Source organism: Odontesthes bonariensis, chromosome 19 (assembly GCF_027942865.1).
Source record: "Odontesthes bonariensis isolate fOdoBon6 chromosome 19, fOdoBon6.hap1, whole genome shotgun sequence".
NCBI classification, from domain to species: domain Eukaryota; kingdom Metazoa; phylum Chordata; class Actinopteri; order Atheriniformes; family Atherinopsidae; genus Odontesthes; species Odontesthes bonariensis.
This window is the reverse complement of record NC_134524.1, coordinates 7791801-7816905: the sequence shown is the minus strand read 5'-3', so window position 1 is coordinate 7816905 and position 25105 is coordinate 7791801. Positions and strand designations below refer to the sequence as shown.

General features: G+C 42.3%; 1 protein-coding gene across 1 annotated transcript in view; it reads left to right on the top strand.

The window, feature by feature from the left end:
* Nucleotides 1-25105, top strand: part of svep1 (sushi, von Willebrand factor type A, EGF and pentraxin domain containing 1) — a 149400-nt gene that overhangs the window by 76203 nt on the left and 48092 nt on the right. Inside the window, exons 7-22 of the mRNA XM_075451446.1 lie at nucleotides 1744-1938; nucleotides 4867-4985; nucleotides 5068-5197; nucleotides 6750-6857; nucleotides 15534-15665; nucleotides 17443-17634; nucleotides 17726-17847; nucleotides 17931-18036; nucleotides 19182-19385; nucleotides 19490-19723; nucleotides 20511-20672; nucleotides 20813-20974; nucleotides 21365-21526; nucleotides 23359-23447; nucleotides 23556-23652; nucleotides 24339-24452. Coding sequence (XP_075307561.1) covers nucleotides 1744-1938; nucleotides 4867-4985; nucleotides 5068-5197; nucleotides 6750-6857; nucleotides 15534-15665; nucleotides 17443-17634; nucleotides 17726-17847; nucleotides 17931-18036; nucleotides 19182-19385; nucleotides 19490-19723; nucleotides 20511-20672; nucleotides 20813-20974; nucleotides 21365-21526; nucleotides 23359-23447; nucleotides 23556-23652; nucleotides 24339-24452 — 2328 coding nt within the window. The remainder of the gene's footprint in view (nucleotides 1-1743; nucleotides 1939-4866; nucleotides 4986-5067; nucleotides 5198-6749; nucleotides 6858-15533; nucleotides 15666-17442; nucleotides 17635-17725; nucleotides 17848-17930; nucleotides 18037-19181; nucleotides 19386-19489; nucleotides 19724-20510; nucleotides 20673-20812; nucleotides 20975-21364; nucleotides 21527-23358; nucleotides 23448-23555; nucleotides 23653-24338; nucleotides 24453-25105) is intronic.

Genomic DNA, 25105 nt, shown 5'->3' with positions numbered 1-25105 from the left:
GCACACAAACACCGTATGAGTGTGTTGGGCCACAAGTCTCCGGCATGCGCTGACTCACTGCCAACCAAACCAGCTCCATGTGCTATTTAAAACAGCCGAGTCGACTGCTTCCGGAAAGCTCTCTCTGCTTATCAATATCTGCCATCTCTGCTGCTCTGCACCAACGAGCTGGAGCTCGTTCGCTTCAGTGTTTGTTTGCACTGAAAGAGAAACGTCTCATTTCCCCTGAGAGGATGCTGAGAAGATATATTTCTGCACTTGAATATCCCTCTTGAGTGTGTTTTCTCCTTGTGTCCTTACAGGCAGAGCAATGAAACTTGAGTTCAGATGGGGAGTAGAATGAAAACGGGTATGATCAATCCATTAGCTGCCCTGGAAAATGCCTAAAAAGCTTCCAGCGCATAAATACTGCGGTCAGGCCTCCTTAAGCCTGATTGTTGGAGCAAATGTTTGTCATTTTTGTGCCACTGTTTGATTCAAAATGACTAAGAGTATCTTTATTACTGGCATTTGTCGTGAATTCAGCAAAAATTTAGATTTTTAATCACACTAGGGGAACATTTGAAGATCCTCCAAGCAGCACTTTTGTTCAGTTTTCCTGTTCAAATCTAATTTTCAGTGAGTCGAAATAGAAACCTTTAGACTGCTTTTTATATATCTAATGACACACAAATAGAGGTGTGGCAAGGAGCGGAGTAAAGGATGAAATATTTTAGAGCCAACAACGCCACCTGGGGACTTGCACCCCAGGATATGACAACTGAAACCCAACTGCTGTGGTAAAGCTGCTGCAAAGAAACTAGAGAAGGGTTAAACACGAGACGAATTTAGTAAAGTATTTTTATTCACGGAAAGCTAAAAGGCCGGCTATAACAATACTAAAAGTCAAATGACTAACAACATTAAAATCAGTGGGCTGAGGTCTCAGGGGGAGGCATACTACCGGATGTGTGTCTCTTTCTTCAGCTGGGGTGCAACACTACAATTGAAAGCCACAACGAACACACTAAAAGTGCCCCAGTGTACTTGCATGCCAAAACAGGAAGTGCGTTCCTCACCACAGTGCCTAGCCTCCAACCTGATGACACCCAGGCCACACTGAAACTCAAAAAAAGGAATGGGTAACAAACATTTAATCAATAATCAAACTAAAAGACAAAGAACTACACAAGCAAAAGAAAAGTGGAACGAACCAAACAAAGCAGCACAACAAAACTGTACAAACAAACTAACAAAACAGCAGCAAGTAAACCTAAAAAGACAAAAACACATGTTAGTGGGAACCAAAGCTTGCATCACACATGCAGGATGAAACGGGGACCCTACTCACCACCTGGATTAGGTCACCACACCAGCTCAGCAGGAGGCTGAATGGAGCCATTTTGAGGCTTTATATAAGGCATGGGGAGGAGCTTACGGGTTGACTACCTAGGTTGTGTTTAAGACCTATAAGTCCACTACAGAGGCATAAGAAAACGGGCTTTTTCAGGCAGCTAAATAAGCTACGCAGCGTGGCGGTTAGCGCTGCCTTCTCACAGCAGGAAGGCTTGTGGTTCGGATCTTGGCTGGGAGTTTTGCATCAAGTGAAAGCCCTCCGGCTTCCTGCCATAGTCCTAAAACATGCATTTTGAGTTGTTTTGGTGACCGGTGAGTGTGTGTGGTTGCCTGTCCTTGTGTGGGCCACCCTGAACAGGATGAATCTGAATGAATGGTTGATCTCTGTTTCTCATTCCGTCTCCCCAGAGGTGCGCTGTCCTCCGGTCACCACCCTGAAGAACATCTTGCTGTCGCCCCCTGCCTGCGGGAAAAGGGCCGTCGCGCCGGGCTTCGTCTGCCTTCTCACTTGTCGCCAAGGTTACAGTCTCCAGGGAAACAGAAAGGCCGTGTGCCTGAGCTCTGGGAACTGGACCGCTAACGTCCATAAAGCTGTCTGTGCAGGTAACGCGCTGTGCTTCCTCCCCTCGGGGGAAACATCTCGGAGGTCAGAGGTCACGGCTGTTTGAGCTAACCAACGATGTGAAATGGTGAACTTCAGGTTTTCTTGCTCACGCCTACTTCTTTGGTGACATAAACCTGTTGCTCAGCTCTTTTCCATTCATCCAAAAACACACAAACAAACTTGAAGTACAGTTGGCGGTATTTTATGTCCGTTTAAACCTGTTCCCCTCCTGTAAAAAAAAAAAAAAAAAAAGCCTTACAGATCAGAAACACGGCTGGTAGTTATTGCCTTATTTGGCTGTATTTGCTCTGGAAGCCAGGTTTTCCCTGCTTTGGTAGGTTTTAATGCAGTTAAATGAGTCTACAGTTAATTTTACGGGGTAAGAATGAGTGACACTTATAACATGTGGCCTTATTAAAAAAAGGGGGTTGAGGGTTGTTAAAAAATGTCAAAAAAACGAAAGATTCAGGAATTGTTGCTGAAAGAGGAAGGAATAAAGAAAGCAGCAGCGGGGAACTTGGAAGGAGATTTTTTCCTCTCCCCCTCCCCTGTTCTTTCTCTGGATGGTGCTAACTCAAACCACACCACGTCCGAACTCTGGTGTCTCCCTCCTCTCCTCCGGCCCGGGCTCTGGAGATCGTTATAACGGACGGCAGAGCTCCAGATGCCTCGCAGGTGAAACAGGTGGTGCAGAGCAATGTCCTCAATCCCCCTCATTTCCTCACAGAGGGTTTGCTAATGAAGGGAACTGCTGTTTTTTTTAAGGAAGGGGTTGCCATGGAGATGGAGAGGTAACACAGAGAGAGGTGAGAGGGGTGGATGAGTCATCTTCAGGTGTTTTTTTTTAATAGTTTGGCAGAGAGACGGTGAGTTTCGCTGATCCTAAAACACTGAAAGAGAGTTTGTTTTGACGGGATAAAGAGGCAGGGATGCAATTTATGTGCCACATTATGAGGAAATTAAGATGTGACAAAGCTGGGCGTGCAGTCGGGAAGGCTTTCTCTGGTCCACATCGGGTCGGAAATATGCATCCCGTGTTGTCAAGATTAATGAGGCTGGTCACATCCAAGTGTCTGAGCAAAGATGGATGCCTGAGTGAACGGGTCATGAGGTCCAGATGCAGATCCAGAGCGGCTTTCTGGAGCAATTCAACAGGCGGGAAGTCTCCTGGTGGGAAGAAAGCGCCGTCTCCCACCTTCTCATGTGAGACCGAACAGACTCAAAAGTGAATGAAAGCTGTGGTAAATAAACTTCAGTTTGAGGTTTTTCTCATTCTTAGTATGTTTGAGATAAAAATCCAGCAGATCAGGGGCTCGGTTTGTGTGTATAAGCACCTCATATGGCGCCTTTCAAGGAACCCAAGGTCGCATTACAAGTGTTGAGTGAACAGCTGATTGTTTAAAGGCCACAGTGATTGATGGAGAAGGTCGGCGAGTACTGGGGGCAACGGTGTGACGGGATTTGAAGGTGAGGAGTTTGTAGGAACTTGAGCGGGAGCCAGTGGAGGTGGATAAGGGTGGAGGTGATGTGCTGCCAGGATCTGGTGTGTGTGTGTGGAGCCTGTCCAGGGAACAGGAGGGGGCGAAGGCGTGGATGAATGTCTCAGAGTCAGAGATGGAGGGGCGGAGTCAGGAAATGTTTTTAATTTGAAAGAAGGCGGACTTGGTGATGTGATTGATTTGTGACTGTAAAGAGAAGGTGGACTCCAGGATGACCCCTCGTTGCAGTTGGAGTCGCATGGATCTATTCTCAAAGGAGCTCGTCGTTTCAAATGTAACTCTGAACCTGTTCTGAGAGATGTGGAGTTTTCTCAGAGCAGTTTTTCGACAACAAACAGGTTCTTAATTACCAGTTTTATTTTAAAAAATCACGTTACTGTCCTTCGTTTGATTTACTTTACTGATAAATGTAGAAAGGTGAATAATCTTTTAAAAACAGATGCAATATCTTGGATATGCACACAGAACAGCTCAACTTGCTCGCTGGAATGTGGGCCGTTGGTTGATCGATCTGCTGGGATCGATACAGCGATGCGTCAAATGAGGAACTATAGTATGTTGGCTGCGATCTTCACCTGGACCTCATTAGGGCTGTAGCGATACAGTAATCTTACGATTCGATATTCAGCCAACGGTTTGATAAGATTCGATACACATACATCATTATCTTTTGGTGGAAAAAAAGGGACGGTGTGATTTGACATGAATCGTCACTGATTGGACTGGTGGTCCGACCTTTGAACCGGAAGGACAACACAGCCAGACAAACAGAAACAAACATGTCACAAACGTGAGAGCTTTATGCACTTTATACAACATTATTAAGAACTCATTTTTCACTGTTTTGTATAATGTGACCCTCTGGCATTGTATTGTATTATATTAATGTTCTGTGGGGTTATTTTTCACTAATTGTAACATCTGACTTTTCAGTAAACTTTGCTTAAAAAAATAAATAAATCAATAATCACGACTGAAAAATCTATACTTTATTGGGGGGGGGGCCGATCTAAATCGCAGTATCGATAAAATTGCTCAGCCCTAGACCCCACACAGCCACGTTTATGTAAAACACAGTCGACAACAATCCCATAAATACATGAACCACGTGGTCACAACACCGGACTGCATTTGTGCTTCGGATTCATGATTGTGTCCTGATTTCTAAGACCTGACAGGGTCATTTCTGCAGCTGGGGTTTGTCTGATTTTACCACATTACAAGCTGGAGCTTCTGTTCTCTTTGTCTTGTTGTGGATAATAGTCCATAATGTGTGCGTGATGTGGCATGTTTAACAGATCAGAGGTCAGATGACATCACGATGCTGCTCCCACGTTGATAACGAAGAGCAGGCTGGTTGAATTTCTGTTTGAAATCACCTGAAACAGAAACAGTGTGTTTATCTGACTCTCTTTTATTCTCTTTTAGATATCGAGCCCCCGTCGCTCCGGTGCCCCGCGGACATCGTTGCAGAAACGGACGAGCGGCGCGGCACCGCTAACGTCAGCTGGAACGTCCCAGCTCCCAGTGACAACTCCAAAGAAGAGGTTGGAAACCTGACTGTGAGAAATATATACATCGTTTGGACGTTTTAGCTTGAGAAACGAGTCCAAAGATTCTCTCCCGCAGGTGATGGTGCAGGTGAAGCCGGTCTACAGCCCGCCTCAGCTGTTCCCCATCGGAGAGGAAACCATCACCTACGTCGCGACCGACCGCTCCGGGAACCAGGCCAACTGCTCCTTCACTGTCACCGTCATCGGTGAGTCCGTCCGTCCTTCAGTGGAGCGCAAGGAGCGCAGTGGGTGGTGCATGTGGCCTCAGAGAGGTTTTCTGCTCACCTTATGTTCGGGTCCCCCTCATCACCTCCAGCAGTCCTCCCTCAGACAGTCCTCAGAGTCAGCCATCCGGGTCACGGCACCAAATTGAAAGATTGAACTTTTTCATTTAGTTTTTGGATGGGGGTTTTTTTGTCTTTTCCCAAATAAATTCAATTCAATTTAATTCGGTTTTATTTATATAGCACCAGTCTCAAAGAAGGATTCTAGATCTCTGACTCTGGACAGAGAGTGTATGAACACGGGGAAAAACACTAGAAATGCACTCTAAAGATAATAAAATGATACTCTCCCATCAGGGTATGAAATTAAGAAAATATTTTGGGGGCAATTTTGGCCCCCACAGTCCCAAAAGTGGGGACATTTTCAAAATGTTTTGGGGCCATCAAAAAAAAAAAAAAACTTAGATCTTCAAGTTATTTTTAGATTTAAATGCACAACGTCATCATTACTTTGCCGTCTGCCAACCCAAATAAATGTAAAGCTTGCCATTTATTTTACAGAGAGAAGTGTGGAAGTAGTAGCTACAGACAGAAAACAGGAGAAAGCCGTGAGCAAACTAATGCAGGCTTTATTTATTTAGTCCTTGAAAGCATATTCATATTCATAGCAACAGTATATTCAAGTTTAACTCATAAAAACACATAAATTCGCTTTGCTTTTTGCGCATTTTCACAAAATACGCTCTTAAATTCGATACGACTTGGATGGAAACCCAACTACTCCCGCCACTCGCTTAATAATCGTTTATTTACATTCCATCAGGAGAATAAAGAGACGCAACGGTAAATTAATGAAAATAAAAATTGTAGTCCCATTATAATGTACAAATATTTGTTTCAAAAACTTGGGGGCAATTTTGGCCCCTCGAGCATGATTTTTGGGGACATTTTAGGCTAAATTGAGGGCCAAATGGCCCGTGGCCCTCGCTAATTTCCTACGCTGTCTCCCATGATGCAAAGCAAGCTAGTGGAGCTTTGGTGAGAGCGCAGCCTCTGTATCTATCTCTGCTTCCTACCTGCTTGTTTGTTTGTCGCTCCGTCCTCCTGCAGGTATCTCCGTTATTTCAGAGTAAAAATGCGATTTCACCGTCATCAGTGAGGAAGTCCGTCTGCCCCAGCAGGTGCCAAATAGTGTTGCTGTAGGGAGGGAAAAACCAGGGTGTCCCGTGTCAGCCGCTCAGTAATCACTGCAGTCAGGGGGAAAAACCTCAAGCATGGTAGCCGTGAACATTTCCATGTGTTATTATGGCGGTGGAACGCTGTGGTTTTTTATTAGAGACATGTGTTTAACTTGTGCCCTCTGACTTAAAAAGCCAGATCAGAGCGTAGCTCAGTGCTACCAACTGTGTTTCCTTCATGCTGCCCCGGTGTTTCTGCTGTTGTAGTTGGATTAAGTGCAATAACGTGCTGATTTGATCATATTTCCTCCATCTGATTGTTAAGTAAAGACAAAGAACCTCTTTTTTTTTTCCAGATACGGAGCCCCCGGTGATTGACAGGTGCAGGTCGCCGCCGACGGTCCAGGCCACGAACACGGAGACGGCGGTCGTTTGGGAAGTGCCGCAGTTTTCCGACAACTCAGGTATGTCTGGTTCCCGTCTTCTCTGTGGATGCTTTATTCCTCTGCAGCTCTGCTCCGCCCTCTGTCTCAGCTGATGATGGATCCTCTCCAAGGAAAGATCGGAAAAAACGGGATCGGGATCAGGGGCTGTGTGTGTGAGAATAAAGGAGGGGGATGCCGGACCCGTGCATCCATGTTTGAGACGGAGATTGAGAGAGAATGGAACGAGTGGACAGAGGAAGCGGTTACGGTGTATGCTAATGTCATTAATGCTAAAACAGATGGAGAGCCACAGGTGTTATTGCTATGAAAAAGGCTCTTTTGTGGGAATCTGCACTCATTCCATCCATATCTCGCACAGTCCTTTGTGTAATTACATGAGCTCATCCTGTATTCGACTCTCAGAGCTCGGTGCTTGATTTAAATAGTATAGTTTAATCTTGTGTAACAAAGTCACCATAAGATGGTATTAACCATTGCACCCTCTGCAATACCCATTTAGATTAGAGTTTGTTTATAGATTGCTTGAGCCGATACGCTTAAAATGTTAAATGAAAACCAAAATATTTACAGCAAAACGCCCTCCGGTTGTACTAAGGATGCAATCCAAAGATAAAGGAGATATAATGTGGGGAAAAGAGCATATATTTGGGTGTCTGAAGTCAACACCTACTCAAAAACTAATTCACTGAGCCGCTCAGATTTCATTTTACAAAGTTATTTAATCCCTTTTCTCATTATTTCTGCCCAACTTCAACTTCAGGTGATGCTTCGTTTGCTGAACCTTGGAAGGGAGGAGTTGAAAGTTGTTAGCATTAGCAACACAGTTCACTTAACTGAAGAAATAAATGAGCTAATAACACTTTGTACTAATGTTGTAAATCCCAAAAAAAGGAGATCGGGCTTCTAATTGCCAATTTTTTGACCAGTTGGAAATTCCGATTTTTTGCAGAATTGGTTCCAGCTTTTACAAAAACAAACAATAGTGTGAAACATTGCCCGTATTTTCAGCAGATTTTATGTTAGCTGCTAAAAACTTAAATAAAACTTAAATATAAGAGTGGAGCAGCAGTGAAGTCCAGAGGAATAATGAAGAGAGAGCTTATAGCAGCAATGTGGGCTACGTGAACACATGGCTCCTGTCTAAAAAGGGGGATCAGTAGCCTACCAGCTGTCCGTGGCCCAACTGCAGATGAGAAAAATGTACGTTTTTCAGAATAAAATTGCCAGTCGAGTGTTTTTCCACCAGTTTGATGCGTTGTCTGAGATCTCCTGTTAACGTCACGGTCCTTTAATCTGTAAAATAGAGTTATTTAGTCAAAAGAGGTGGGCACTGAGGAGTCGACCGGGTCACTGCACGCCCTAAAAAGACCCCCTTGAATCAGAATCGGACTCTTCAGCTTGATGAATAAATCATATAAACTATGGACACAAAACTGTGCCCCCAAACATAAACTGGTATCTTGATGCATACTGTAGACTGTGAGTGCAAAGGTTAACGTAGTGATAAATGAAATATGAGGTGAAGTACATATTACCATGAAATAAAACACAACTTGTGTTTCTTATTACCGTTTTTTGGCTTCTTTTTGCACAATTAATTCAATTTTCCTTTTTAAAATAAAATGCATAATTCATAAGACAGCAGATTTTATCAGCACTCATGTTATCACCATCCATTTTAATTTCATTTTAAAGGTTTTAAATGGGTGCAGATGTGGGTAATGGTTGGCTTTTTGTTGATTTTTATCTCTTCCACAGAGCTTTGCTTGCAGAGCTCAGGACTCCAGACCAACTTTTTCCACCAGTAGCTGAAACAGAAAAACTGAAATTAACAGAAACTCTGGTGTAATTTTCCATCTCGACTGCTTCACTAATGAATGAGTAGGGGAAACAGAGGACAAAGGAAAATGTGGAGCTTTGTGAGACTAAATGTGATCGGTCGGCTCAGTTAAACTATTTTTGACTTAATATTTGTTCCTTAAACACAAGAAGTTTGGTGTTATTTCTGTTGGCTCAATTGTTGGTTTATGACAAAAAAACGGCCCTGATGTTCAGAATGAATTAACCTTATTGTGTTACGTTACGTTAAATGAGCTGATATTTTGTTTCTGAGTCAGATTTGCTCAAACTCGGCTAAATTTGACTCCTTTTTTCCTCCTTTAGAACAGGTTTTACTTCTGTTGCAGACCTCAGATACGTCAGACTGTTGAAGAACTAGTTTTCTAACTCGTGTTTCTTTCTTAGCAATAGATTTAGGTTATAACGCTTCATCTCAGGAATGTAGGTATTCGTTTCTCGACTGATGTCACTGCATACTACATACTACATACTGCATACTGCATACTACATACTGCATACTACATACTACATACTGCATACTACATACTACATACTTCCATACTACATACTACATACTGCATACTGCATACTACATACTACATACTGCATACTGCATACTGCATACTACATACTACATACTTCCATACAACATACTACATACTGCATACTACATACTGCATACTACATACTACATACTACATACTGCATACTACATACTTCCATACTACATACTGCATACTGCATACTACATACTACATACTTCCATACTACATACTGCATACTACATACTACATACTTCCATACAACATACTACATACTGCATACTACATACTGCATACTACATACTACATACTTCCATACAACATACTACATACTGCATACTACATACTGCATACTACATACTACATACTACATACTGCATACTACATACTTCCATACTACATACTACATACTGCATACTGCATACTACATACTAAATACTACATACTGCATACTACATACTACATACTTCCATACTACATACTGCATACTACATACTACATACTACATACTACATACTTCCATACAACATACTACATATTGCATACTACATACTGCATACTACATACTACATACTGCATACTGCATACTACATACTTCCATACTACATACTACATACTACATACTACATACTGCATACTGCATACTGCATACTACATACTGCATACTGCATACTACATACTGCATACTGCATACAACATACTACATACTTCCATACTACATACTAAATACTACATACTGCATACTACATACTTCCATACTACATACTGCATACTACATACTACATACTTCCATACTACATACTGCATACTACATACTGCATACTGCATACTACATACTACATACTTCCATACTACATACTACATACTACATACTGCATACTACATACTGCATACTACATACTACATACTTACATACTACATACTGCATACTACATACTACATACTTACATACTACATACTACATACTTACATACTACATACTGCATACTGCATACTACATACTGCATACTGCATACTACATACTACATACTGCATACTGCATACTACATACTACATACTACATACTGCATACTACATACTACATACTTCCATACTGCATACTACATACTGCATACTGCATACTACATACTACATACTTCCATACTACATACTGCATACTGCATACTACATACTACATACTTCCATACTGCATACTACATACTACATAATGCATTCTACATACTACATACTTCCATACTACATACTGCATACTGCATACTACATACTACATACTACATACTACATACTACATACTTCCATACTACATACTAAATACTACATACTGCATACTACATACTGCATATTACATACTTCCATACTACATACTGCATACTGCATACTACATACTACATACTACATACTTCCATAGTATATACTGCATACTCATCGATCAGACAGTATGCAGAGCGTTTACCCACAATGCAATTTGCTCCTGCTCGAGCCGAAATCAGCCGGTCTGAAGCTGATTTCACTTAAGCTCTAAACTCTGTAAACTTTAGCAACATTTGAAACATTTTCAGGCGAGAAAGTAGTCGTTTAGATCCCCGACGTGTTGAAACTCTGACAAAATACCGGCTATTTACAATTTTGTTCCCACGAATTCGGCGCTACTAAAGCTAGCCGCAGTGAGCAACGCACTTCCGGTTATTTTCACAAAATAAAATACCCGTTGCCTTTTATCATAGGGAAAGCCATTACCATACAATTGCTGCTTTTGTTTTGAAAACAGGAAGTGAACCTACCCTCGTTGTAGCTAGCTTAAAACTGCCGTTTTGACAGGAAATGACGATCGGCGACGTCACGTTACGTTGCATCTTGGGTAGTTTGAGTATGAGTAGTAACCTCATGATGCATACCCAACATTTGGGCGAATCTAGTATGCATCCGGGAACTTCTGCTTACTCAAACTCGCATACTAACTCAAAAAGTTAGTATGAGTAGTAGGAGTAGTAGGAGAAGTATGCGGTTTCGAACACAGCCCTAAAACCTGCAGGACAGCGGCCCTTGAGGACCGACTTTGGACATTCCTGGTTTAAAGGAATGAGCAAAGAGGAGCAACAGCAGCCTGCTTACTGACCCCACCATTACAAACCTTAAATTTCAAAGTCACGCTGCTGCGACTCGTTGTAAAATTCGGTCCCAGTGCCCCCGAAAATTGTCCAAAATGCATCTTAAAATAGTCTTAAGCATCAACTACCTTTTTCCATCCAGTTCTGTCCCATTTCTCTTGCTGATCTTTTCATTGTCATGTCCAAAAACTTGCGTTGTTAGGAGGGTTTTTATGTGGAAACGATAGCCTTAAAGGGACCATCCAAACACGATATATTTTATTCTATATTCACAGCAGCAGGTAGAAAATAATGCGGATGTCTGGCTTTGTGTGTGCCGAGTTTCAGTCATAAATCTGCACAGATTTTATGCATCCAGCCGTCCGAGGTTAGACTGTGCTGTGATATATGTCGGAGGATGCTTTCAAACGACGCGATGCCTGGAAAAAGATGCTTATAGCAGTAAAATGGTGTAAAGCTGGTCCTGCAGGAAAACGTTCCCCTCCGTGCCGCGGGTTAAAGGAAAGATGTCTGAGCGGATGATTTGCCTGAAGCGTGACCTGGATCACCTGACTTCAGTGTTTACCCCCAAACGTGAGCCTATAACCACGTAACCCGTGCCTGACTTACTGCTGGCTGCTGTTTCTGCTGCATTGTGGCGTGTTGCTCTGACATTTCTGTTGCCAAACCTGAAAAGACATTAAGAATTTAAGCATATAGGTTGTTTATGAGTGAAGGAACAGAGACGATTTGGATTTTAAGGGTAAGTTCTTGTGTTTTTGGTAAATTAGTTGAGAACAAACTCCTCCTGACTGTGAATAATGGTTATATTTGATATATATGAGGATGCAGTTGATAAATCACATCATCATTTTCAGTCGAGCACTTTGGACTGGTCGTCACGGGGGACATTTGTCATCTGTTGTCATGACGATTTAAGTTACGAGCAGTTCATCCAATAGAGTGAGTGGATCAGGGGTGGAGCAGTGATTTTAAATGTGGGGGTGTTCCAGGGGGGGCACATGAGCACCACATCAAGCCCATAGACGCGACGCTGAAGTTGGCATCCGATTTGCGAATTAAATGGATGGGCATAAAGGGCCATTTCACTGCATTTTGATCGCCCTAAATTAGGTCCTGTATGGAAACTACAATAGTTACACTGCTCAAATCTGGATGGAATTATTCTAAAGAGGCTGTAGATTCATTAAAACCTTGTTTAGTATTTGTGAAACCTTTTTCTGATTTGTGAAAATGCAGAACAGGGCCATTTTACTGCTTTTTTTTTGTATTCTCATCACCCTAAACTGGGTCCTGTATGGAAACTACAATAGTTACACTGCTCAAATCTGGATGGAATTATTCTAAAGAGGTCACTTTACCAGACAGGCTGAATATCGTGGACTCGGAGTCTTACTGTACCCAAACCGGAGTGATGACAGACAACAAACCAGACCCATTCAGGCCTCCAGCCCACAGCCAGGCGCACAGAACTCGAATAACACCATCCTCATACAGTGTATGCTTGTTAGTTTACAAACTCAGGGCCCCAAATTTAACGTCCCGCTGACTAAAAGCCCAAACCGGTCGTCCCCCACCTGCCTGCAGAGGTGCACGCACCCCATCAAACACACACTCATCCCCACGTGCACTATAATAACAGGCTGCTGCGGCTGCTTCGGGTACACACAACGTCAGTCCAGCGCCGCTTCGACGTCAGCGTTTTGTTTTTCCAGGCCCACACCCTGATGCCAGCTCTATATATAGTCATGACTCGCTAGACGCACGCAGACAAACACACGCGCGTCGGGCTAAATATAAAGGGAGACTCCGGCAGGCCAGACGTGTGTCAGCCCCGTTGGAACGAGGACGCTACTGTTAATGGAGGCGAATCGCCGGCTTTTCCCCTACTTTTTAATGCCATCCTCATGTCTCACAATTGCAGATGTTCTCATTGTTCTTTGTTCCCGAACCCGCAGCGTCACACACTCCTCTCACCGCGGCTCCCCTTTTCCATCACTCCCTTAATTCAGGAAGAAAGATTCAAACTTTTTTTTTAACATAGATGGTTTAGTGAAGAACGTCCCGTTTAATCCTGACAAGTCAAGGAAGGCCAAGACTGCCCTCTGCTGGATTTCTGACTCCAGACAATCCAGAAGTTCTGGATGATAAATCTCAGTGTTACAGTTGCTCCTCTTACAGTAACTGTTATGTATCATGTTTTAACGTGTAGTGTGAAAGTTTTCCTCCATTATAGGGAAATATTAGTACTTTAGTGTCGCAGTACTGTGTTGTACAGTTATAATAATGATGCTATTTTGCAGCCAGAGTACAGTGAATGTATGGTTTCTGTCTGGTTTCATGCGGCTCTTACGTTCATTTAAAAATTTGTGTTAGTGGTTTTTTTTAATGTGCGTGTTTGCTTCGTTTGAGTTCAATACGGCAGCAGTCTCCAATCTTTTTTGCCCCACGGACCGGTTTAACGTCAGACAATATTTTCACTGTGTGGCGGATAAATACTACAAAATAAAATGATACGACCAACACAGACTCTGTGGTATTTAGTAAATATAATGATAAACTTGAATCCACTGTGTACTTGTATGTAACTTTATTAGCAGCGTCCTCCTGACGTATCATCCTTTCTGCCGCCTAACTCTCTGGTTGCTATGGTAACGCTTAAACATGCCTTCAAAATGCAGCTTTCTTTTTCTTAGTGGTCACAGCCTCTTCTTTCCAAACACGTCTGTTTTTGACTCATTTTGCTCGGTTTATGGGTTTAATATCAGCGTCGATGCGTCACGTGACCGTTTTCAAAATAAAACATTGTTCAGACTCGGATAATAAATAAAACAACTACTTTGTTTTATATTAGTCGCTACAATCATGTTGGTGTGTGACATTTACAAAAATTTGGCTGAGTAGAGGTGTGTGTATTTGGAAATTAAGGAAGAAGACAAGGAACCAATAGAATAGGACAAATGAAATGATGGAAGAAGACAAGGAAATGAGGAAAGAAGACAAGGAAATGATGGAAAAAGACAAGGAAATGATGGAAGAAGACAAGGAAATGATGGAAGAAGACAAGGAAATGATGGAAGAAGACAAGGAAATGAGGGAAGAAGACAAGGAAATGAGGGAAGAAGACAAGGAAATGATGGAAGAAGACAAGGAAATGAAGGAAGAAGACAAGGAAATGAGGGAAGATGACAATGAAATGATGGAAGAAGACAAGGAAATGAGGGAAGATGACAAGGAAATGATGGAAGAAGACAAGGAAATCAAGGAAGAAGACAAGGAAATCAAGGAAGAAGACAAAGAAATGATGGAAGAAGACAAGGAAATGATGAAGAAGACAAGGAAATGAAGGAAGAAGACAAGGAAATGATGAAAGAAGACAAGGAAATGATGGAAGAAGACAAGGAAATGATGGAAGAAGACAAGGAAATGAGGGAAGATGACAAGGAAATGAGGGAAGAAGACAAGGAAATGATGGAAGAAGACAAGGAAATGATGGAAGAAGACAAGGAAATGATGGAAGAAGACAAGGAAATGATGGAAAAAGACAAGGAAATGATGGAAGAAGACAAGGAAATGATGGAAAAAGACAAGGAAATGATGGAAAAAGACAAGGAAATGATGGAAAAAGACAAGGAAATGATGGAAGAAGACAAGGAAATGATGGAAAAAGACAAGGAAATGATGGAAAAAGACAAGGAAATGATGGAAGAAGACAAGGAAATGATGGAAAAAGACAAGGAAATGATGGAAAAAGACAAGGAAATGATGGAAGAAGACAAGGAAATGATGGAAAAAGACAAGGAAATGATGGAAAAAGACAAGGAAATGATGGAAGAAGACAAGGAAATGATGGAAAAAGACAAGGAAATGATGGAAAAAGACAAGGAAATGATGGAAGAAGACAAGGAAATGATGGAAAAAGACAAGGAAATGATGGAAAAAGACAAGGAAATGATGGAAAAAGACAAGGAAATGATGGAAGAAGACAAGGAAATGATGGAAAAAGACAAGGAAATGATGGAAAAAGACAAGGAAATGATGGAAGAACACAAGGAAATGTTGCTTGTGTGAGAGGGGAAGGGATGGGGTGATGTTCATGTGTATGATGTGGCTCTTTGTGGTAACACAGTAAAAAATGCAGCTCTTAGTCTCTGACTGGTTGGCCACCCCTGATCTACACCCTGATTACTTTTCCTGTTTTCCAGGTGGTCGCCTCACGGTAAACAGCAGCCACAGTCCAGGCTCGCTGTGTCCTGTCGGAGAGACGCTGGTCCAGTACACTGCGACCGACGCTGCAGGAAACAGCCGCACATGCAACCTCACCGTAACTGTCCAAGGTATCGCACTGATGCAGCCTTTGCTGTGCCTTATCAGCACACGTGTGGAGATTTTAAATACCGTATATATCTGACTCAGATTATCCCTACAAGGTAGTTTGTCTGACTTATTCCCACATTTCATTACATTAACATACTTAATGTAATATGATTCATGGTATTCGAGGTATTTGGTATTTATTTATTTGGGGATAAGATTTGGGACACATTCTGTACATCATATAAACATTATAAAAGTGCCTTTTCAGTATAATAAGCCCAACATTTAGTCCTCAGAAGGGATTATTGAACGAGTCTGTTTAAATATTTGACTTATTCTGCATTTCTAGTTTCCTTTTTGGGGTAAACTTTATGTTTCTCCCTTTATTTTTACCTTCTATCTTTTCTTTAGTTGCACTCGTGGTAGCTCTGAGGTGCGAAACCTGACAAAAATCATCAAATACACAACAAAAGCAGCTATTTTATTACGATTCACGTCTGAATAGACTATGAAGCGAGGAAGTGGAGCATGTACCCGCAGTGTATGGTTGTCTGGGCACAGATCCGATAGAATTATACTTGCCGTGCTTCGGATTCAACACATTTTGTCGTAGTTGTGTGTTATTGTGGTGGATTTATTCTGTGTAGGATGATGACTTTGTGGAACAGTCTGGAGACAGAAATAAAGCAAAGTGCAAATATATATTTTTAAACAAGTACATGGAAGAGGAAGTATGTTAACGGAGGACGATGAGGGATAAATATATGAATAGAATAGGGTTAATTGTTATATTGTAATTTAATTAGTATATGGTATATATTTATTTATGGGGATAGTTTTATATATATATGTGTAGTGTATATATATATATATATATATATATATATATATATATATATGTAGCATATATTTATTTTGTGATTATATATTTATTTAGATATTTAGGAAGTGTATATATGGCATATATTTATTTATGGGGATATTTATATGTATATATATATATATGTGTAGTGTATATTTATTTTTGTGATTATATATATTTATTTAGATATTTAGGAAGTGTATATATGGCATATATTTATTTATGGGGATATTTATATGTATATATATATATATGTGTAGTGTATATTTATTTTTGTGATTATATATATTTATTTAGATATTTAGGAAGTGTATATATGGCATATATTTATTTATGGGGATATTTATATGTATATATATATATATATATATATATGTGTAGTGTATATTTATTTTTGTGATTATATATATTTATTTAGATATTTAGGAAGTGTATATATGGCATATATTTATTTATGGGGATATTTATATGTATATATATATATATATGTGTAGTGTATATTTATTTTTGTGATTATATATTTATTTAGATATTTAGGAAGTGTATATATGGCATATATTTATTTATGGGGATATTTATATGTATATATATATATATATGTGTAGTGTATATTTATTTTTGTGATTATATATTTATTTAGATATTTAGGTAGTGTATATATGGCATATATTTATATAGGTGTATTGTAGCTTGGATATTTAAAAACTGAAGAGTAGTTAAAAAGGGGAGGGAAACTAAAAAAGTATTGTACTTCTTCCCATTCCTTTTTCGAACAATGTTTTGTTATGTGATAGAATTTTTTATTTTTATTTTTTTAATTTCTCTTTTTATTTGTTTTGTATGTACAAATAGTTACATACGTTTTCTTTTTTATACATGTTCAAAAATAAAAATCAATCAATCAATCAATGACATCATCGGTTCATGCTGTGCAGGGACGACGTGTGACCAGCCGTATGTCCCAGTGAACGGAGAGTTCGTCTGCTCTGAGGAGGAGGAGGGGGTTAACTGCACCCTCCACTGTAAGGAGGGCTACAGCTTCACTCAGGACACGGTGCACAGCTACTTCTGCGCCTACAACGGCGTGTGGGAGCCGCCCTACTCTCCCAGCAGACCCGACTGCTCATGTGAGTGCTGCACCTGGACGTCACAGAGACTGTTTAAGTGGAAAAAAGAGGCTCGTCCCGTGCTCAGTGTCCCCCTGTTTCTCTTTCCCAGTGAATCGTATCGCGAACAACGGGTTCAAGCCCTTTGAGATGCTGTTTAAAGCGTCTCGGTGCGATGACGCGGACCTGGTCAAGTCATTCGCCGGCGACTTCAACGCCAAACTCGGAGGCATGGTGAGCAGCTGTGCTCGCGCTCGCTCTGGGAACTTCTGAATCAACTCTGATGCATGTCGCTGATTTTCTTCTTCTCTCCGCAGCTTCCCAACATCTGCAGCAGTGATGACGTCACCTGTAAGCTGGAGGTGATGTCACAGGGTCACTGTCTGGAATACAATTACGACTATGAAAACGGCTTTTCCATCGGTAGGGTTTACATCCTCTTAAAGGGATAGTTCGCCTCTTTTGACATGAAGCTGTATGACATCCCATATTAGCAATATCATTTATGAACATCTTCTTACCCCCTGCTGCGTCCTGTGAGCCGAGTTCCAGCCTCGTTTTGGCGTTGACGAAGGTAGTCCGGCTAGTTGGCTGGGGTTTAAAAAATAAAGCGTTTTGCTTCTCAAAACAATATGCGTTCAAAAGAGTAATACATTTGCATCACAAAATTGTTCTCCAGGAAAAAGTCAGACCTCACAATCGCTTGGCACTATTTTCTCTCCCTTCGTATCACTGCCTGCTGCCGACAGCCGCGCCTGTCACAGTGTTTACTGCTCGTTCTGCACTTCGGTCTGCACAGCAGGCAGTGATACGAAGGGAGAGAAAATAGCTAAACAGAAAACCTAAATGCTTAAATGTTGCAACTACACGGATGAGCAATTAAAGGTTTTTAAAATGTGCACAAAAGGAAGTCAGGTGTCCTTAAACCACTTGTTGGGCATGAATTTACCTTCTTTCTCTGTGATTTGACCATTCGAACCAGCTGACAGCTCAAAATGAACAAAGTTTTTTTCTTTATTTCAGGCTTTAAATACTCTCTGAGCTACACTACATCAGAGTGATAATAAAAGTCAGACCTCACAATTGCTTGGCCCTATTTTCTCTCCCTTTGTATCACTGCCTGCTGTGCAGACCGAAGTGCAGAACGAGCAGTCCCCTGCTTCCGAGCAGTAAACACTGTAACAGGTGCGGCTGTCGGCAGGCGGCAGCAGGCAGTGATACGAAGGGAGAGAAAATAGTGCCAAGCAATTGTGAGGTCTGATTTTATTTGGAGAACGGTTTTGTGATGCAAATGTATTACTCTTTTGAACGCATATTGTTTTGAGAAGCAAGACGCTTTACTTTTTAAAACCCCAGCCAACTAGCCGGACTACTTTCGTCAACTCCAAAACGGGGCTGGAACTCGGCTCACAGGACGCAGCAGGGGGTAAGAAAATGTTCATAAATGATGTTGCTAATATGGGATGTCATACAGCTTCATGTCAAAAGAGGCGAACTATCCCTTTAAGCAAAGCATGCCACCCATATTTAAAGCGAAGCGTCTCTTTAACCTGCCTGATACTCACCAGCACCAGGAGGTTGGAGCAACAGCTGGGGTCCTCAGGGCGCCCAGGACTACGCCTACTTTGAGTCGGGCTTTGCCACGGGCAGCAGGCAGCTCCCCGGCCGGCAGCGGGACGGCAGCCGGCAGCCTCACCAGCGCACCAAGAGGCACCGAAGGATCACGGGCCCCACCAGAGACCAGAAGATCCAGATCTATTTCAACATCACAGGTAGAATAAATGGCATCGCCTGCTTTGCTCAGGAGGGCGACGTCTCGTGTTTTCCATCGGTTTCCTCTGTTGCTCAGTCCTTTAAACTTTGGCCATTCTCCCAGCAAGCATCCCTCTGCCCCTGTCGAGGAACGACTCAACGGAAGTGGCCAATCAGAAGAGGCTCCTGCGCACCCTGGAGCTTCTCACCAACCGCCTGAAACGGACGCTGGCCAAGCAGCCGCTGTCCAGCTTCCACGTGTCCTCGGAGATGATCGTGGCTGATCCCAAGTCGCTGGAGAGCAAGAGGGCGTCTCTGTTCTGCCGGCCGGGCTCGGTGCTCAAAGGCAGGATGTGCGGTGAGTGGACGGAGGCTGATTCAGTTGACTTTAACGGGGTTTAACCGTGTCTGCACGGTGAAGCAGCTTTTAGCTGTTATGCTGCACACAAACTGGAACAAACTACCAGCAGAACTGAAATCAGCCCCAACTGTAAGCACTTTTAAATCCAGGTTAAAAACATTTCTCTTATGGTCGAGTTTATATTTTTCTTTTTCCCCTCTTCCAACTGTGTTTTAATTTTTTTTCTATTTTTTTTTCTCTTTAAATTGCTTGTTTTTATGCTGCTTTATGCTGTTCTTTTAACCCATTTAGGCCTAAAACGCCTGGAAAAGAATGCCTGTAAAACCTATGGGCGATTTCAGAAAGACCCCCTAAAACCTGAAGTTTTTCTGGAAATTCAGCAATTGTGTCAACGCCTACTAAATGATTGATTTCTCAGCCTCTGTAGCAGATAGAAACAAAATTCAAAAAGTATTTGAGAGCTTACACCTGTGGCTTTCTTTGGAAATTGAGTTTATTTACATACACCTTCACGAAAATAGAAAATGTAAAAAGTAAAGTGCAGGAACAGCACTATTTTCAATAAAAAAAAAAAACAGTAATAAAATAAAATAAAAAGTAAAGTGCTTTATAAATAAAATATATTATTATTATTATTAAATGTGGCAATGCTTTCCCGGCCTCAATGGGTTAAATGCCTTGTCTTTATGTAAAGCACATTGAGTTGCCTGTGGTTTGAAATGCGCTATATAAATAAAGATGCCTTGCCTTGCCTTTAAATCCCTAACTGTAATCGCTCTTGCAGTCCAGTGTCCAGTGGGAACGTACTTCTCTCTGGAGTATAATGAATGTGAGAGCTGCTGGCTGGGTTCCTACCAGGACCAGGAAGGCCAGCTGGAGTGTAAAGCCTGCTCCGAGGGAACCTCCACGGCCTACCTGCACTCCCGCAGCGTGGCCGAGTGCAAAGGTGCGTTTCATCACCTGGGAATACGGTCATTTAATTCACACGCGTGTCCCGATACAAACGAACACGCTGACAGTAGAGTTAATGTTGTGGTGTATTTCCTGTGTCTCTTTCCTCCCGATGTGATCGGTATGCGTCTGCAGGGCAGTGCAAACCAGGCGGTCACTCTCTGAACGGCCTGGAGATCTGCGAGTCGTGCCCGCTGGGTCACTTTCAGCCCGGTTTCGGTGCCAGAGAGTGTCTGCTCTGCCCTGACGAGACCTCCACAGTCACCCGAGGAGCGGTGGACGAGGCCGAGTGCGGAGGTGATGCAGTTCGACAAGCTTTAACGTCTTATCTGCTTAAAATGTGTTTGATCTGACGAGCCCTAATTCTATTTGAGTTATTCAGAAGGAAAACCGACGTGTTCCTGGCTTCCAAGCAAAAATCTTTCTGTTCAAAAATAACAAATTCCTGTTTGAAAAAAATCCTCTTTTCCCTTTAAAGTAGGTTTGGAAACTTTAGATCCAAGTTTTTCCAGTTAAATGAATGAATAACTTCTACCTTTTAAATTGTGGGCTTGGCGCTTCGACATGTTTTCCACCAACCAAATGCAGCCCTTTTAGAATATTTTGGGGTTGATGTTGGCGCCTCATCATCTCCTTCATATCCATTCACTTCTGTTTTCTCTCTTTTTTTCGGCCCCTCTCCCACAGTCCCGTGCACGGCAGGTCATTTCTCCCGCACCGGTCTGGTTCCTTGTTATCCGTGTCCCAGAGATTACTACCAGCCTGAGCACGGCCGCTCTTACTGCCTCTCCTGTCCTTTTTATGGAACCACCACAATCACTGGAGCGACCACCATACAGCACTGCTCCAGTAAGTCTGCCTTATGGAGGACAAAAAGTGCCAAAATAAATACATCAGTGAATAATTATTTAAATGGGTCATTGAAATACCAAATCTTTTTATGTAAAAAAAACAGATATAATATATATATAGTCCATCAAAGTCAGTGGGCGGATTCCTAACACCTGATTGGTTACCCTGCACATCAAGTCAAGCCTAACCGATTGCAGATAATGGTTTGATGCAGAGCCAGTGAACACATTTCTACACACTGGGTGGTCGCGCTGATATTACTCTATCAAACAAAACTGTATTTGCATCTTCTGCTAGTTCTAAAATGTCTCTCACCAACTCCTGAGAAAGTTCCTCAGGGTCCTCCATCGTCTCTCTGCAGGCTGCTTCAGACCCAGACCAAAGCAGTGGATCGGACTAGATTAGCGTTAAGCCTGATTTATGGTCGTCCGGGAAAGGCGTGCGTGCGTCGGCCAACATTCCTATCTATCTATCCGTCGAGGCGACGGAGACTCGCGGAGACCTCAAGGGTTGTGATTGGTCGGCTAACAACATCATTTCCGGAATCACTTTTCCGGTTTAGCTCCTTCCTCTCAGAACAACAACACCGCCATTTTTGAAAGAGTTCACTGTGTGCCGGTCGACATTTGGTCAAAATTATTTTCATTTCAAAATCAACAAGCTCCAACTCCAACAGCAGTCTTTCTCTCTCGCTCGCCATCGTTCACTGTGAGGAGTGGAACGGAGCCGGAAGGTGAACAATTAATCAACCACTTTCACGATAAGACGTCGCGAGATTTGGTCGTTTAACGTAGCGACGCCTACTGATCGGGAGGTGAACTGCCTTGCGTATCCGACATCCCGACGGAGAACTTTGAAAGGTTTAGTGACCACGGAGACGGATTGATAGCGATGGAGAAGCATACCAAGGCCTTTAGATGTGATCTGATCTTCACACAGAGTTTGCTGCTGCTAGTTTTGTCCAACATGGCAGGATATTTATCAGATTTTGACGACGTGGACAACGACTTTGAGTGCGATGGACGTCCTTACCGGAGTAAATAAGCTGTGCTGCAGCGGTGATGACGTCATCCCAGTAGAAAGTATGTAGAAAGCCCCCAATAACAACAACACGGCAGCTCTGAGCTAACAGTGCAACAGTACGCGTTCATTCATTCATTGGTCTTAAAGTATTGGTGAAATAAAGACAGATAATGCCTTATTTAGAGGCTGTATTGTCTCTGTTCTCTCCCGTTATATGGATATACGCTGATCTCCAGTGATCTAAATATCTTCCAAAGGACGCCGACTTTCACCAAACTGTTATCGGTGAGTAGATGAGTGTATTTTATGCCAGAAATAAGGTCCAGGTTTAAAAAAAACCCAAAAAAAAACGAACTTCTCCTTTAAAGTGTTACATTTCATCCGGCCTGCTGTAATAATAAGTTGGTGCTTGATGTTAAGTATCTGCAGGACATGTCAGGTTGAGTCAGCAGAAAGAAAAGAAGCTGTTTTCGTGTCGGCTCCTCGCGTGTCTGTGTGAAAGCTGCCGTCGCTCCACTTGTGTGGTGTCTGATCGGCTCATTCCAGTTGGAAACCGGATTACTCTTTGGGATCTGGGGAAATGGAAACAGGTTTTTTTTATTGCCCTGAAGCAAAATGGAAATGAAAAGCTTCGTTCCCTGGAGTGTGGGAATGATCAGCGGTTACAGCAAACTGCCAGCGATGAATACAAATGCAGGTTTTTTTTTTTTCCTCAGCTGGCCTTCGTTCAGTCTGCCAGTCTGGTGGCAAAAGGAAAACTCGTCTTTGCTGACATTTTCTGTGTTTTCTTTGGGTGTCGCTGTCAGGTTTTGGCTCCAGCTTTCTTCCAAAGGAGGAGAGTGTCACTGCTGCTCCAGAGGTGGAGGTCAGCGAGGACTACCAGGCCAGCAGTCAGGTGAGTCTCAGCTTTCCTAAACCTACTTTAGTTTTTATGTTTTTATCATCGTTTACGGCCCACATATAGAAATTTATGAGTTTTGGTTTATGTTTGCTGTTCCTGCAGGTTTTCCACGAGTGCTTCCTGAATCCTTGTCAGAATAAGGGAACGTGTGAGGAGGTTGGAGCGGGGTACGTCTGCACCTGTGCGCCTGGATTCACAGGTAAAGCATCTATTAGTCCATCTGTAAACATCTGTAGAGAAGAAAGTGGACTTCTAAGCATATTAAAAAGGCTCTTCGGTTTCCTATAACTTGTCACAAGTGTGGGGGTGCGAGGCGTGGAAGGACACGGATGCGGACTTTCAAAAACGAGACTTGATTATTTATTTCAAAACAAGGTTAACGTAAAGCGTGGCTGAGCCGGATGACAAAACATGACTAAGACCAAACAAAACAAAGAACATGACTTAGAATTATATGAAAGCACTTAACTTGGTGTGGCGTGAAGGGTGAAAGATGTAATGATCTCACAATGAATGTGAGAGACTAAATACTGAGGGAACTGATGAATGACTGGATGCAGCTGAGAAAATCGACAGGTGAAGTGAATGAACTAATGACCTGCACATGGGCACTGAGGAACCAGAAGCTGTGGGGAAAACAATGGCAAAACTTAAGAACCAAACATGAACTTAAAAACTAAGACATGACAAAAACATAATAAAACACAAAACTAAGAACTCAAAACATGGAGAAAACCCCATGGACATGACATAACTGGTATTGTTATTGTTACAGCGTTTTTATGTGCTTTCATCTCTGGCTCCAGACGTTCATCTTCGCCAGATTTGTGCTGTGCGTCGCTTTGTTATGAGCATTAAATTCAGCCTGTGATGCGTCTCTCTCAGGTGCCAAGTGTGAGATCGACATAAACGAGTGTGACTCTGCTCCGTGCCAGAATGAAGGCTTGTGCAAGGACGGGATGGGAGACTTCCAGTGTCAGTGCAAGCCTGGGTTTCTAGGTAAGAGCGATGCGATGGAGTCCTGTCGGGAGTCACCAAAGGAGTGCCCCAAGGTTCAGTTTTAGGACCTGTTCTTTTTCCAATCTTTGTCCAAACGTCACCAAAGGAGTGCCCCAAGGTTCAGTTTTAGGACCTGTTCTTTTTCCAATCTTTGCCCAAAAGTCACCAAAGGAGTGCCCCAAGGTTCAGTTTTAGGACCTGTTCTTTTTCCAATCTTTGTCCAAACGTCACCAAAGGAGAACCCTAAGATTCAGTTTTAGGACCTGTTCTTTTTCCAATCTTTGTCCAAACGTCACCAAAGGAGTGCCCCAAGGTTCAGTTTTAGGACCTGTTCTTTTTCCAATCTTTGTCCAAACGTCACCAAAGGAGTGCCCCAAGGTTCAGTTTTAGGACCTGTTCTTTTTCCAATCTTTGTCCAAACGTCACCAAAGTAGTGCCCCAAGGTTCAGTTTTAGGACCTGTTCTTTTTCCAATTTTTGTCCAAACGTCACCAAAGGAGAACCCTAAGGTTCAGTTTTAGGACCTGTTCTTTTTTCAATCTTTGTCCAAACGTCACCAAAGGAGTGCCCCAAGGTTCAGTTTTAGGACCTGTTCTTTTTCCAATCTTTGTCCAAACGTCACCAAAGGAGTGCCCCAAGGTTCAGTTTTAGGAC